Genomic DNA, 13,780 nt, shown 5'->3' with positions numbered 1-13,780 from the left:
CGATACAGGCATCAAATATCAGATTCTTTCACTTTACATGGAGGCAACATTTGGTTCAACAACACTTACTGTCATCGGGAAAAAGAATACTTGGTATGGCATCTGTTTTTAATCCCCAAGTGCAAGTTGAAAAATCACGTCCACATTTTCAATAACAGTAGTTTGGGCTGTTCTGTGTGTAAACTTTTACCATTTAGCAGGCAACAGATCACTTCATGGGTTCTTCAAGCCTTTTTGATGCTCCATCCTAATGGTAGGGGGCACATTTGAGCAGCGATGATGCCCGGGTGTTGGGCTCAGCTCAAGATAATTCAGCACAGAGACCACAAGGACTATTTTGCAAAGTAGATCTGTAGCGTGCAGTGATCTATTTCTTCCTTTTTTTTTTATGACAGTTAAGCCATAGCCCTACCTTATGTGTTGTTTACAATGTCCTACATTAGGTGCTGACTGAGAATATGATTGAGAGTAAAATTGAAGGCAGACGCCTGTTGGAAGGGAGTTGATACAGTGTCTTCAGTGCTGTATAAATCTGGCACATGCATAGTTTTGCGTGGTCTGATCGTCACTACTGGACAGGCATTAGTTCAAACAGCATCAGAATCATTTAAAGTACTCTGGTGCTTTTGTGGATGCCAGACTCAGCTCAGATTGCTCCTGAGTTACACTCAGCTTCAGAGAGGCTGAACAAAAATTTGCATTTGTAGAAAATGGATTGTTACTAAAAGGACTGGAATATATCCATATGACTTTTTACCAAATTTGAATATTAATATGCTGTTTGTATTGAAGCGCTGCCAAAACATTTTATGGGTATTTTGCTCCTGAATTTGACAAAATATGCCATCATCATCTTAGTCTTTGGCCTAATGAGGACAGTTATGAGTTACAGGTAGTCAGTCTTTGTGATTGTATCTTTATTGGTGTGCACTGAGCATCGCTCATATATTTGAAGTGGCTGGGACAGAAAATCTTCCTTTTTTTGTGAATGGTTAGAGCTTCCTAGGGTGGGAGATGAGGGGTGATGTATGTCTCTATTTTAGTACATGATCAATGTAAATAAGTTTGAAAATTTTGTTTTACTGTTCATAACTGCTTTTGTCATTTTCCAGTGGATTTGTTTTCTTCTTGTTTTCAAATGTTTGCTGCCAATTTGCGAGTGAGTCACAGGTCAGAGTTTTCGTCCTTAAACTGATCGCTAATCCAGCTCTGTAACAACAAATGAACATGTACATTGCAAAGTTCTGATGTGTTTGCTTTGTTCTGTCCTGGCAGGCACATGGATTGTTAGATTAGCTCTTTATTTTTTTATAAACTGTTTGAAAGGAGTGTTTGTGTTAAGGCACTCTTATTTCACTTAATTTGACACATTATAGACATTTTAAAATTCTTCAAAATCGAGAAAAACTTGCCTACTTTTTCCATCAGACTTTTTATAACAACAAGTTGTGGAACACTGATTAACCTATGAAATGAAGTTTCAGGTTACATTTTGAATTGAAAGTGAATTGGCCTCATCCTGAGTTGGCCCAACACACACGGCGCACGAAATCACACCTTTCTCCTAAGCTAAGACAATCGGATTCTCAGGCTTAGATCAGCCCACTGCTGTAATTTCAAGGGCATTTTGCTTTTTGCTTTATTAACAAACATTTTTCTTTTTGCGGGTCGCATAATAAGCATTTTATTTGGAAAAATGATTTGTTTAAAGCTAATTTGTGTTTTGCCACCAATGTTGAAGATTGCACCTCACTGTCTCAGCAGCGGTATCTTACAGATTTGAACCCAGTAGGCCTGACTTGTAAGTCCAGGTATTCAAGCTAAAGCATGTCTTTGCTGAAAATGTGAAATTCCATGTTGTCATAGACAGTGCTGTATAAACATTTTGTACTTCCCTTGAGGTTTTGCACAAAGTTGTGCAAAGTCCTGAATGCAAAGAAATTAAACAACAAATAGGGTGTAAGAAAGGCAACACCCCTTGTATCATGAGGGTGTAATACTGGTGACAAATTTTACTATTACTATTACAAAACCTATGATGGTCAGATCTCATATTCAGGTTATAGTTTACAGTACGATTTTCTACATTTGCTTTTTAAGAATACAATTCTGCCCTTTTAGCCAGCAAATTAAATTCCGTCATAAGATGTGTAGGGTGGATTGAAGTTAAGAAAACCTGGTGTTGTTTGGAATGTGAAAGCTTTAGGGTCCAGGTTTTCATGTTGCAAAGAAAACAAAAGGTAAATATGACAAGATAAATTGCAATGAAAGCACACCGTAATGTATTTTTAGTTTTTATAATTTATTATGTACTTATATGTTTTGTATTTGCAGCTCGAAAACTAGGACCCATTCCAAGAAATAGTTGATGAAAAACAGCGTTTGCTTATCTGGCATTTTGCTGAGAGAAAGAGCTCTGTTGGGCTTTTTTTTTTTTTTTAAACAATATTATGCAGGTAATTTAGTAATCCTGCTTTGTGCAACAGATCTACGGAATACACTGAAAGTAAACCCCACATTCAATACTTTGCTTACATTTTCTAAATTTTAACTCATCCTACACCCTAAAATCATAAATTGTTTTTAACAGCAGACCAATTTTCAATGGTAACTAATGTTTAAAACCTGTAGCTACAACCTGATTATAAGATTTGAGCAGCATTTGCAATGAAATGTTGATCAAATATTTGTCAGAAACACAAAGCCTTGACATAAGTCGTACTTACAGTTGCGTTCCCACTTCTCATTTATTAGAAGTTTTGTAACATGAAAGTACATAAAATTGTTCTAAAACTGCAATGAAATAGCTAAAACTAGATGTCTTAAAAATTGTTAATCTCTTTCGAGCACAACAAATGCATATAATCAAGGGGTATATGATTTTAATGGCACTAAAATTCACCTTTTCATGTTGAATTTGCACTGATATGACTCGAGGGAATTAAACTAGTTTAGTAAATTTTTCTGCAGTTCAAGTTGATGTTTTACATGTACTTTATCTTTCCTAGAATCAGTTTTATGGAAAAACTGTTGGAATAAAATACCCCCTCTGTCAGGGAAGCTTTTAATTTTCATGCCTCTGAACAACAAAATATATCTGAATGTTTCTCTGTGTTTAACATTTTAATTGATTAAAAGTGGATCCAGATTTTGTGGTTCAGTATTTGCTTATACAGCACGTTCTAAGGTGATTTATTTTTGGGTGGAAATAGGTACAGACATAAAGGTAGGGACTGCTCTCTCAAATTAATTTTTGTGTTCATAGTAAACCAGTCTGTATCTGGGTTAATAGGCTGCCATCTTATTAGTCATGCCAGCTTTTTTGCATTGTGCTACCTTTCACATGACCTGTATTCAAAAGCTGCTCTGATAAGCAACAAGTAGTGAGCGATAGTTGTGGTCTGCCCATAACTGTGTTCATTAAGGCGATCATCACAGCATCCGTAAAGAGGTTAGTATCCTTTTGAAGGAGACGGTAAGTTAAATCCATCCCCTTCATCTGGAAACAGGTCAAGGTTGATTGATGTCATCAGGGCAGATTTCCCGTGCTGTATAAAGGGAAAAGTTATTTCATGCAGTTTATGTCTCCCTACAACAGCCTATATGATTAAGAAAGACAAAGGCCTACAGTCCAAAGTTTGGTTGTAACAGTGTGTGGACACAAAGGGCCAAACCTGTTATAATACTTATAATACTAGCTAATACATCAGCGTCCCAATGATAGTGTCTGTTGCGGGGCTTTTTAGTGGACTGCATTATATTGTACAATTGGCCATCAAAGGTATTACTATTTAGCCAGTGTCTACACACAATCTTTATTCAGTTACATAAATATCTCATGTACATGAATTCAGACCCTATGCTGTGATGCTCTAAGTTGACCTTAGAGACACATTGTTTCCCTCTTACATCCAGTCTCTCTTCAAATTGACTGTCCTCCAGGAAAGTTCAAAATTCATGTCAGAACAAAAACCAAACCATGAAGTCTAAAGGAAACGAGTTCAGGCAACTGTAGTGAGAAACAGACTCGAGGAAGAGTGTAGAAATATTTGCTATTCGTTGAGGTGACAAAAGGCCCAAAGGTCCACTCTAACAGAGCTTCAGAGATCCTCTCCAGGCGAACTTGGCAGAAGGACAACCCTGTCTGCCGTGCTCCATCAATCAGGCGTACATGGTTTTAAAAGTAAAAGGTCTATGGCATTCTACTAAGAGCTTGTATAATGGGATTTAATGGATCTTAAGAGCGTGAGGGAAAAATATTCTCTGGTTTGATTTCAAAAAAGTTAAACTGTGGCCTGAATGTCAAGGACTACATCAAATGAAAGTCAGGTATTGCTCATCGCCTGGATAATCCCTCTGGTGAAGCATAGTGGTGTCAGCATCCTGAGAGGTGCTTCTCAAGCGCAGGGTGTGTGAGACTGGTTGAGACTGAGGGAATAATCGATGGATTCAAAGACAAAGGTTCTTTAAGAGAACATTATCCAGAGGGCAGAAAACATCTGACCTTGAAAAAAAGTTTTGCTTTCACCCGACATTAACATCATGATTGAAAATTACCACCATCACTTTGCTAGAGGGGTACAGTAACATTATTGGAAGTCCTAAAAGGATTTTTTTTTTTTTTTAACACACTGCCATCTAGTGAGGTGGAAGCTATTTTATTTTATTCACTTACTGCCAGCAAAAATCACTTTGGTCTTAGCACTGCCTCTCAATACCAAAGTAGAAGATAGGCCCTGTACTTGAAAACTTTCTTACATGATAGGATTATATGGGTTAATGCTAAAATGGTATATAACGGAGACAAGTCAGAGACTGTCATGAATCATCCTTCATGCTGTTACACATTTCATGATGATGCCCTGTTTTTAATGATTACTGAAAGCAATCAAGAAGGGGCCTATAGTACTATGAGAATAATATTCAGTTTGCCAAAAACATATTCACATATACTTAACAGTAAAGACGCCATTGAAATGTACATTGTTAAAATCATATGTCAGCTTTGTGATTTACTCTCTGATTGTTTAATTTCTAATTAAGTCATTATTTTATTTTGATAAGTCATTCAGGCTTGAAGAAGTGCACAAGAAAACCCCTAACCAGGACTCCAATTACTTGGGCTGCAATGTTAGAGGCCTTAGTTTCCTTCTACTGTATGTCTATATTATTAATTTGTCTTTAGCATCTTCAAACCTTGATTTCCCTACAGTAACACAGATCTACACGGTTACAGTTCAAAAATACATCCATCCCGTAATAATTTTCTGTTTTAAGCTGTTGCTGTCAGCTTTGTGAAGACAGATAGCTTCATGTAAACAGGTTCGTGGGGGTTTGCCCCTTTGTGGTTTGGACACGCTGCGCTGTCTGAATAGTACAAAGATTCAACCCAGATGACAATGCAGGGCACAATACAGTGGCTCCTGTTTACAAATAGCATCCATGCCTTTAACACCTACTAGCCCGGGCCAGTCATCAACCATCTTCAGACCCTGGCTCAGTTAACTCCGGTGCAACATCCAGTAACCAGGTGTATAATAAAATGTTTGAATCATATAGTTACTTGGTTACTAGATGTCAGTATTTTATAGTTTATTATGACAAGCTTTGTGTCATCCAGTAACAGTGTAGCCTCAAACTGAGGTGAGTAAATTTGTTTTCAGCTGACAGTTATGTTGCGTCCGAAAAAAAAGGCACAAAGCCAAAGTTTACCAGCAAAGACATTTGACCTTATGATGATCTGAGATAGGCAGACGATGTGACAATGAATTTGCTTTGCAATCGTGACTGGTGCATTGTGACGTTGTCCATCTGTTCCTGACAAATTTGTTCAGACAGACAGAATGGTGAGATAACATAAACACAGACAAGAGACATAACACTTCATTCACAAAAGCTCTATTCCATCACAGCTATGTAGGTCAGTCACTTGACCATTATTGTCTCCTGTCAGTGCAGTGCTGAGTGAAAGCATGCCAGACTCAGCTCAGACTGCTTTCCATGCTATTATTTCCCCAAGGTCAAGCCAAGTGGGTGACGGGCTGCATGTAGACGCTGTATTTTAGATGTTTTTCAGAAAGTGGCTCCATTACTTTGCATTATATTTGAGACAATATAATTAAAGCTGATATGATGATCATCCTTACTCAACAGGAACAAACCAAACACCAGTGCATTTATTTTTAATGCATTTATTGGCAACACTGCATTTCAGAGAGAATGACCAACTGTTCACAAAGGCTTGATTATGATACATCATTAAATGTCAGGTACAGGATCAGTCACATCATTGTTTCAGGCAACAATTTGAGCATCATTTATTTAATAATAAGGACATAACTGCAGGGACACACCTAACAGCTGTAAATGAGTTAGATCTAACTATATAAAGTCCATTTCAAAAGCACTCATTGTCAGATCCCACAGCATGTTAGGGGTCCAAGAGGGACTGACTGAGAGTAAAGTTGTCAAGTGGTTTATCCAGAAGAATGCTGTCAGTTACCAGGATCCCAGGTACCTGAAATTAAGATGTCAGCCCTCATGCGTGGACATCTTGCAGGTGCCAAGAGATGACAGGTGCTAAGACCGCATAGCACAGCACCTGAAAGTGAGCACATTACAACTTAGCAATAATTCCTCTTCAGTTTCTTTAGAATACTGCTGAAACTCATAAAGTGTTGTCTTTGTAATACAAGTACAAATATTACAAAGTTGTGGGAGAATCTACATTATGATCTTAGCAGGACTACCTGTATCTCCGAGGGCAGCCGTGATGACCAACGATGTACTCCTGTGCATAGCAGAACCGTCTGCAGAGTCCTCTATAGCCACATGTCCAGTACTGCGTTTCTGGATCATTGCCTGTAGATAATTATAAAAGAATCCGAAATATGTTCCCATATTCCAGATGAATATTGGCTTAACTTGATGACCTTTTCATAAACTGTAATCACAGTAAATCCTTTAATAAAGAAGTTAACAAAATTTAAATTACTTAATAGTTAAGAAAACTGTCACGCTTTGATTTCATAATTTTTTTTTAACTTCTCCTCAGAGCCAAACAAACAGGCCCCATATGAGTAGAGTGAAGTTTGAGCATTTGCCATATCATGATTTGCTTGATTTGATCTCATACACTAAGAAAACGGGTGTATCCATTGCTTACCCTCCCCGACTGCGAGCATCAGGAGAAGCACAAGGAGAACCAAACTCAGTCCCTTCATGTTTGGGTACCAGTAAGCTTTCCAGACACTGCTGTTGACAGGCTGATGCTGCATTTATACAGAATTTCAACCACGGGGGAGGAGTCCGTCGTGCTCTGTCCAAATCACAATAACAAAGTATCGCTGAATGATGGGAGTCTGAGGGCTGAGGTTCAGGACTATCAGCTTACTCAGCTTAGTCAAAACCTGCAGCTCCTCGAGAATCTGAGATTCCTTTTAGGGCATTTTACAAAGAACCATACTGTGATTTTCTGTCAGTGTGCAAAACATTTTTTTTTAATTATTCAACCTGCTCTGTGATTTAGAGATACAAATACTCTGTACTGTTCACCAACAAAGACATCCAAATGAAACAGGGACATTCTTTGGTATTGTACTTACATAGACCCCTATGGCTGGACAGAGGGGTAAACATAGACCACAAAGAACTCCAAAAGTTATAATTACAGGTGAAGTACAAGCTAATCTGTTTGCTTTAGACACAGTAAGCAGTACAATTCTGTTCTACTGTGTTTACAGGGCTGCCCTCTGTTCGTTCACTGCTTTGCCCACATCTGAATATGGCAGTAGTTCATGTGTTATTGCTGATGCTGTGAAACTACAATCAAACTGCACAAAACACACTGCTCCAGTGACGCAGGGGAGGATTGTTAACAAAACAATAACAACACAAGGCATGGACACATAGACATGTACTTGTATAGCATGCCCCCTAGTGCTTATGTAAAGATGTTTGTTTTCTCGTTTATTCTCTCTAACACACACGTACGTGCACAGATAAACCACCTTAAAGGAACAAATCATGATCCAGTCTGTGATTAATCAGTGTAAAGAATGATTTTCTTTCAGAATGCTGAAAAGTACACTCTTCATATCAGCTTAAATCACATAGTGCAGCTGTAACAGTGCAGAAAGCAATCCCATTATCAGAGACCCCACAATTTGACAGATGTCGCAATGGGCTTTGTAGTTTCTGGCCATGTCCAAAGTTAAAAAATTATTGGAAGGAAGGATGTATGTGATGACCTGATTTAAAGTCTTCTACTATGATATTCCTAAAGATCCAAAAGTAGGAGGTGTACTTCCAGAAGGCTTTGCGGTAAGGGCTAAAATCTACTTGCTATAAATCCTATCAGTGGCTGCTATTAAATGTATTACAATTAGGTGGTTGAAATCTGATCTTGGATCATACAAAAAGGACGTTTAGATCAAATAGGAATAGGAACTGTACGAGATGGACCAAATCATACATGTATTAAATCTCCAAAGAGGTGGAGCCCTGTAATGGCCTCATTATTGCAATAAAGCGATTGTATTGAATTGTACACTCCCCACACTGCCTTTCTCTCTTTCTCACCCTTCTTCTAAAGCACCCCCAAAACATTTTTTTAAGGTAAAAAATAAATATAGATAATACACAAATATAGACTAAAGATAGATCAATAGCTCCACTATGTGCTGGATATACACTGTACAATGGTAGTAGCGGATAGAGCTTTGTAGCATTCATTTAGATTTCTAATAAGTGACTTATGGGATCTGAACTGTCTAATCAAATAAAAGAAACACAAAATCATATTTAAAATGTTCAAAAGTCATCACTGCAATGGCAAAATCCTCGTAATAAAAGGATATTGGGCTTAAGGGACAGACAGACGCCTTCGCCTGTACTATACGATTGTATTGTGCAACTTATATCATTAATCAAAACCGAATATGTAACATTATGCATACATAACAGCAGTGTAACTCAACTTTCTGGTAAAGAAGGTGGCGATATATGTCTCATTCGCCGATTTTTCAACACGACGAAGAAAACCGTGGACATCTGCGCCTGCGCAGCCCGTACAGCTGCAGCCAAAACAACAGTCTGGACCGTCTGCCCTATCATTCCAAGATGGCGGACCTCCTAGGTTCAATCTTAAACTCGATGGAGAAGCCTCCAACTGTCGGCGACCAGGAGAGCCGACGAAAGGCTCGAGGTACATTATGTATTGCTTTAATAACGAGTCATTTAGCGTGAGCTTGAAACGGTTGAGATGGCTATGGTATGGGTCCTACAAGTGTGTAAAAAAATGAAAAGGACAGGCGAAGAGAGCAGCTCTGGCGCTGCCATTGGCTCGTTGAGCTTTCAAGTAAACTCTGCTCGTCCGGGGTTAGCACCGCCTCAACGGAGCATACAGTTCCGCATGTCCTGCAGACTGCCGCAGGCCAGAGGGCAGTGTCCGGGCCAGGGGCAGCTGCTGTTACTGTAATACAAACCTGCCGAATGCAGTGTGTCAACATCCCGCGCCGGTTTACCTGCTGCAGCCTCCTCCTGGTTGTTCACTTAGAGGAGAAGTTACCTCTGAGCCTTCTCGGAGCTCTGTCCCTCTGATCTTAGTTTCTTGTGAGCCCTTATTATTCCCGTTCTTGATAAGTTTTAGCTACTTTGTTTATCTGCCAAAGAATTCACTGCTTAGACATTTCAGAAACCATTATATTAGCTATTAGGTCAGGATATGGGCCCTTTAATGACTCGTAGTGGATACATGTGAATAATATAAATCAAATGTGTACGTAATTTCAGCTTTGTTCATTTGTAGTCATAGATAACACAAACAGATGGTAAACCACTAAAGTGTTCATATGTTACTTAAAGTTTCCAATGAGACTTTGAGAGTCAGCAGCTACTTTTCAGTTTGGCTCCATTTTTATACAGTCAAAACTGCAGTAACCCATAACTGCTACATGGCACCACTAAAACATAGGACATTGGGAATACTTGATAATATTTCCTGTCTGTAGATCTTGAAAAACTATACTTTTCAGTTCCAACTCCAAAATCAATAGCAGCTAGGCTCAAAACTGTAGCAAGGCTGAGTTGGAGTATTGCTACAAATGGACAACTTTTTTTTCCCCACTTTTCAGTTGTTTTGAAGACATAGCCACAGGATGGCTGTGATTAAAAACTGGCCATATCCGTTCCATTTATTGTTATGAGTATACCTACCAATAAAACATCAGGGGCTGTTTCATCGTAGAGACATGCAACAAATAATAGGATTTGAGTGACTCTATACTCCAGCCCTGAATGATATGGAAATGTGGTTTTGGGTTACAGGGAGTCTGTCTCTTCATTAGCCTTTCTTTTTTACTTCTGGCTTTCAAAATACAAGAAGGCCGGCTTTAAGATTGCATGATCTGTGTTTACAATGGCAACCTTTAAGGCTATCGGACATAAACGAACCCCATGAAACTTTAACTTCTGTTCTGTTAAGAGCAAGCAGCAAGACTCAAAAAGATGGAGGAAGAGGAGAAAAGAAAGAAAGCAGAGTTCAGGAAAAAGGTAAGGGCTTAAGTGTCATATCTAATACACACTGAATTTAGTTCTGGCGTGGCACTCCTCTGACCTCCCTTTACCACTGTTGGTGTTCATCGCATGCAAAATTACACAGACTCTAGCTTCCTACGTTTCTTGTTTAGATGGAGAAAGAGGTGTCGGATTTCATCCAAGACAGTTCACAACAGAAACGAAAATACAACCCTATGGGGAAGATTGAAAGGAGTATATTGTAAGTAGTCAGTACTTCAGATAATTAAAATAAGCCTCCTTAGGCAAGAAAATGACATGCTTTTTCTTAACATGTACACAGCTACTTACATTTCATTTCTTCCTGTCTCATAGGCACGATGTTGCAGAAGTGGCTGGTCTGACTTCTTTTTCTTTCGGGGAGGATGAAGAGAGCCGTTATGTCATGCTTTTCAAGAAGGTCTGAATACAATTTAAGCCAGTGTTTGAAATATTAAAATGCGAACTTTTTAGGCTTTAACTTACGAAAATAGAAGTTCGGAATAATGTGGCTGCTTTCCACCTTGTGCTTCGGCAGGAGTTTGCGCCATCAGATGAGGAGCTGGAAGCCTATCGCAAAGGAGAGGAGTGGGATCCCCAGCTGGCAGAGCAACGACGAAGACTAAAAGTAAGAGTGGATGCTCTTTTTATTTACTCAGGTATTTAGGTCTGTCTAGGTGACAGTAATGTAATGTGTAGCAATAAAATCATCGATTTGCAGGGCACCTTGCACCTCTGGCTCTACTTTGTTGTTTGTTCTAGTGCATTTGTCTCATTCCTATCAATAAGTAGCTGAATCTAGACAAATAAATACCCTGAAATATTTATGTTACACCATAAATACCTCATAAAATAAAAAAATATACATTGATATCTCAGAATGAAAGGGACAGCACTTCTCTTTAGAACTTCAGTTTTGTACAGACACTCAACAGTCATACAGGGAGACAAAAAAAAGAGGCATCAGTTTCTTCATAGATTGTCACCTCAGTGGAGCATAAAGAAATACAAGCACTGGACATATTGTGTGTTTAGCACAACTGTTTTGACTCAGATTGTCTTGACTGGAAACCTTCTTGTTTGGTAATAGATGTCACTTACATTTTTCTTTCCATTTTATATACATAACCCACAGTTACTGCTACAAGTCCCAGCACTTACTCAGGACGAATGTTGACATATGTTAATTCATTTACCTAAATAGGTGAAGCAGGTATATCTAAGCAGTTGTTTTTAAATTCCATTGCCAGGTAACTCCAAGAATACATTTCTCACTGCAGCATGATAATATCTGACAATGTAAGAGTATTAGGAGAGATTTTTCCTTGACTTTCTGTCACAGTCTCTGACTCTACTTTTCCTTGTTGCTGCAGGAGCAGGCTGCATTGGAAATAGCAGCATCCAGTCAGGCAAAGAAGTCAGAAGCTCCCAACTCCAATTACAGAGACAAGTACAGTCACCTGATTGGCACCTCAGCTGCAAAAGATGCAGCGCATACGCTAGAGGCCAACAGGTCATATGGCTGTGGTGAGCAAATTACGTTGCACTGATCTGTTTCATGGAATCACTGCATTGCTTTGCCGCACACAGTTTTCCACCCCCCTCTGTATTTACTCATTATGTTTGTAATTTTCTCTCCCAGTGCCGGTGGCCAACAAGAGAGACACTCGCTCCATAGAGGAAGCCATGAATGAAATCAGAGCCAAGAAACGGCAGAAGCGAGAGGACGACACGGGGGCCCACAGCAGCAGTTCTTGAGTCTCCACTGTTTCTGCTTTGTCTACTGTTGTGTGTGTGTGTGTGTGTGTGTGTGTGTGTGTGTGTGTGTGTGTGTGTGTGTGTGTGCGAGCGTGCGTGCGTGCGTGTGTGGGCGCTTTGTTTGAAAACTCTTAATTCATTCTGTAATGCAATGTCCTTTACTTCAGTGATTTTAAAAGTTTAACTTATATGACAGGCATGAATCTAGTATGTATGCCACTCTTTGACCAAGTCTGTGCTGAAATCATGAAATCCTGTTAAGCGGAAGATGCTCAGGTGTGTCTGATACATGTTTGTTCAACATTTGCCTGTCAGTTAGTCTGTCAGTTATCAAGCTTCTCAAACACATGATTGGACCCTATACAGTATGAGAAACTTTTTTTGTTTGAAAAAAAGTGTCTCAGTGTTCAGCTACATAAAAACATACAGATTTTTTAAAGGACAATATTTTGGCAGTGATTAACATCTTTGATGAAGGTGTGCATTTGTAGTCCTAAGTGACATTTTTATCATTAAAAATATTTAGAGTTTTGAGCTTTGGCTGGGCTGGATGAAGTCTTGAAAACAAGGCTTTAGACAAAGTATGGCTGAATAGTCCTACTGACAGTGTTCCAAATATCCATTGCAGTTTTAGAAGGGAACCAGCAATGTTCTTCTATTGACCAGCCTCTGCCCCCCCCCCCCCCCCCACTCTCAACCTGTAACAAAACTTTGTAAAGTTGGAAGCATGCCATTTCCTCCATCGTAAGAGGAATCCCATTTTAGAAAATACTGTTTTGTGGATTTTAGGAATCTGTGATTAAGTCTGAGATTTTCTTTGTTTCTATACATCTGCACTGACTGTGAATTGAACTGTTTACTCCTAGTTCAGTGCTTAATTGTTGAGCCACGTGATGGCTTGCAATAGGAATCAATGTAAGGAGTAGGAGTGCGAGATCCCTTGTTGGGATGTCGGTCACTAAGTTTTATTCTAAGTCTTCTGTTGGTCATGTCTTCAAGTAAGAGTTTCTTGGCATCTTGATGTCTGTTTTAACATAGTTGCACTGTTTTATCCCCCCATGTGTGTTAATAAATGGAGAACAGTATTAGACCTTTACCTGTATGCTGCCTTCACTTCTGCACAGCCAAATCTTTGCATTTCAGCTCTCCTTTTCATTTTTGATTTTAATACAACATAAACAAAATACAGCCTCAAACATAACCATAGAGTTGAATCAGCATTAGCATTATTCGGCAGTAATTTCACCATGAATAAATGTAATGGGAGATACCATAATGACTGTTTTGATCACAAGTGCACTCACTGGTTATCTGCATATATAAAGTATATGCACACTTGTGTATTAATAGATCCGACAGCCAGTCTTCTCTTTTGAGGGACCCATACACAAAATGCTACGTTATGTGGGTCAATGGGCATTTGTGTGTTTCATTCGGTCGCGCTACTCTGCTGTCACCACCCTGGTTT

General features: G+C 39.0%; 2 protein-coding genes across 3 annotated transcripts; one reads left to right on the top strand and one right to left on the bottom strand.

Moving 5' to 3' along the window:
* Nucleotides 1–6,191: 6,191 nt before the first annotated feature.
* defbl2 (defensin, beta-like 2) lies at nt 6,192–9,685 on the bottom strand. 2 transcript variants are annotated; one of them, XM_040151443.1, is made up of 4 exons: nt 9,486–9,685; nt 7,166–7,318; nt 6,750–6,861; nt 6,192–6,601 (listed from the first exon to the last, which is right to left on the bottom strand). In XM_040151443.1, exons 2-4 carry the CDS (start codon nt 7,275–7,277, stop codon nt 6,580–6,582), a joined length of 246 nt encoding a protein of 81 aa, XP_040007377.1. In that variant the 5' UTR covers nt 7,278–7,318; nt 9,486–9,685; the 3' UTR covers nt 6,192–6,579. The 2 variants fall into 2 exon arrangements, with proteins under 2 accessions (XP_040007377.1, XP_040007378.1); XM_040151444.1 differs by having other exon boundaries at nt 9,525–9,685.
* On the top strand, nt 9,050–13,402 carry spag7 (sperm associated antigen 7). The gene is made up of 7 exons (XM_040151442.1): nt 9,050–9,205; nt 10,484–10,551; nt 10,689–10,777; nt 10,891–10,975; nt 11,093–11,182; nt 11,928–12,081; nt 12,197–13,402. Exons 1-7 carry the CDS (start codon nt 9,121–9,123, stop codon nt 12,310–12,312), a joined length of 687 nt encoding a protein of 228 aa, XP_040007376.1. The 5' UTR covers nt 9,050–9,120; the 3' UTR covers nt 12,313–13,402.
* Nucleotides 13,403–13,780: the final 378 nt, after the last annotated feature.

Source organism: Xiphias gladius, chromosome 17 (assembly GCF_016859285.1).
Source record: "Xiphias gladius isolate SHS-SW01 ecotype Sanya breed wild chromosome 17, ASM1685928v1, whole genome shotgun sequence".
Taxonomy (NCBI): domain Eukaryota; kingdom Metazoa; phylum Chordata; class Actinopteri; order Istiophoriformes; family Xiphiidae; genus Xiphias; species Xiphias gladius.
Note: the sequence above shows the minus strand (reverse complement) of the source record. Positions and strands in the feature narration are given on the sequence as shown.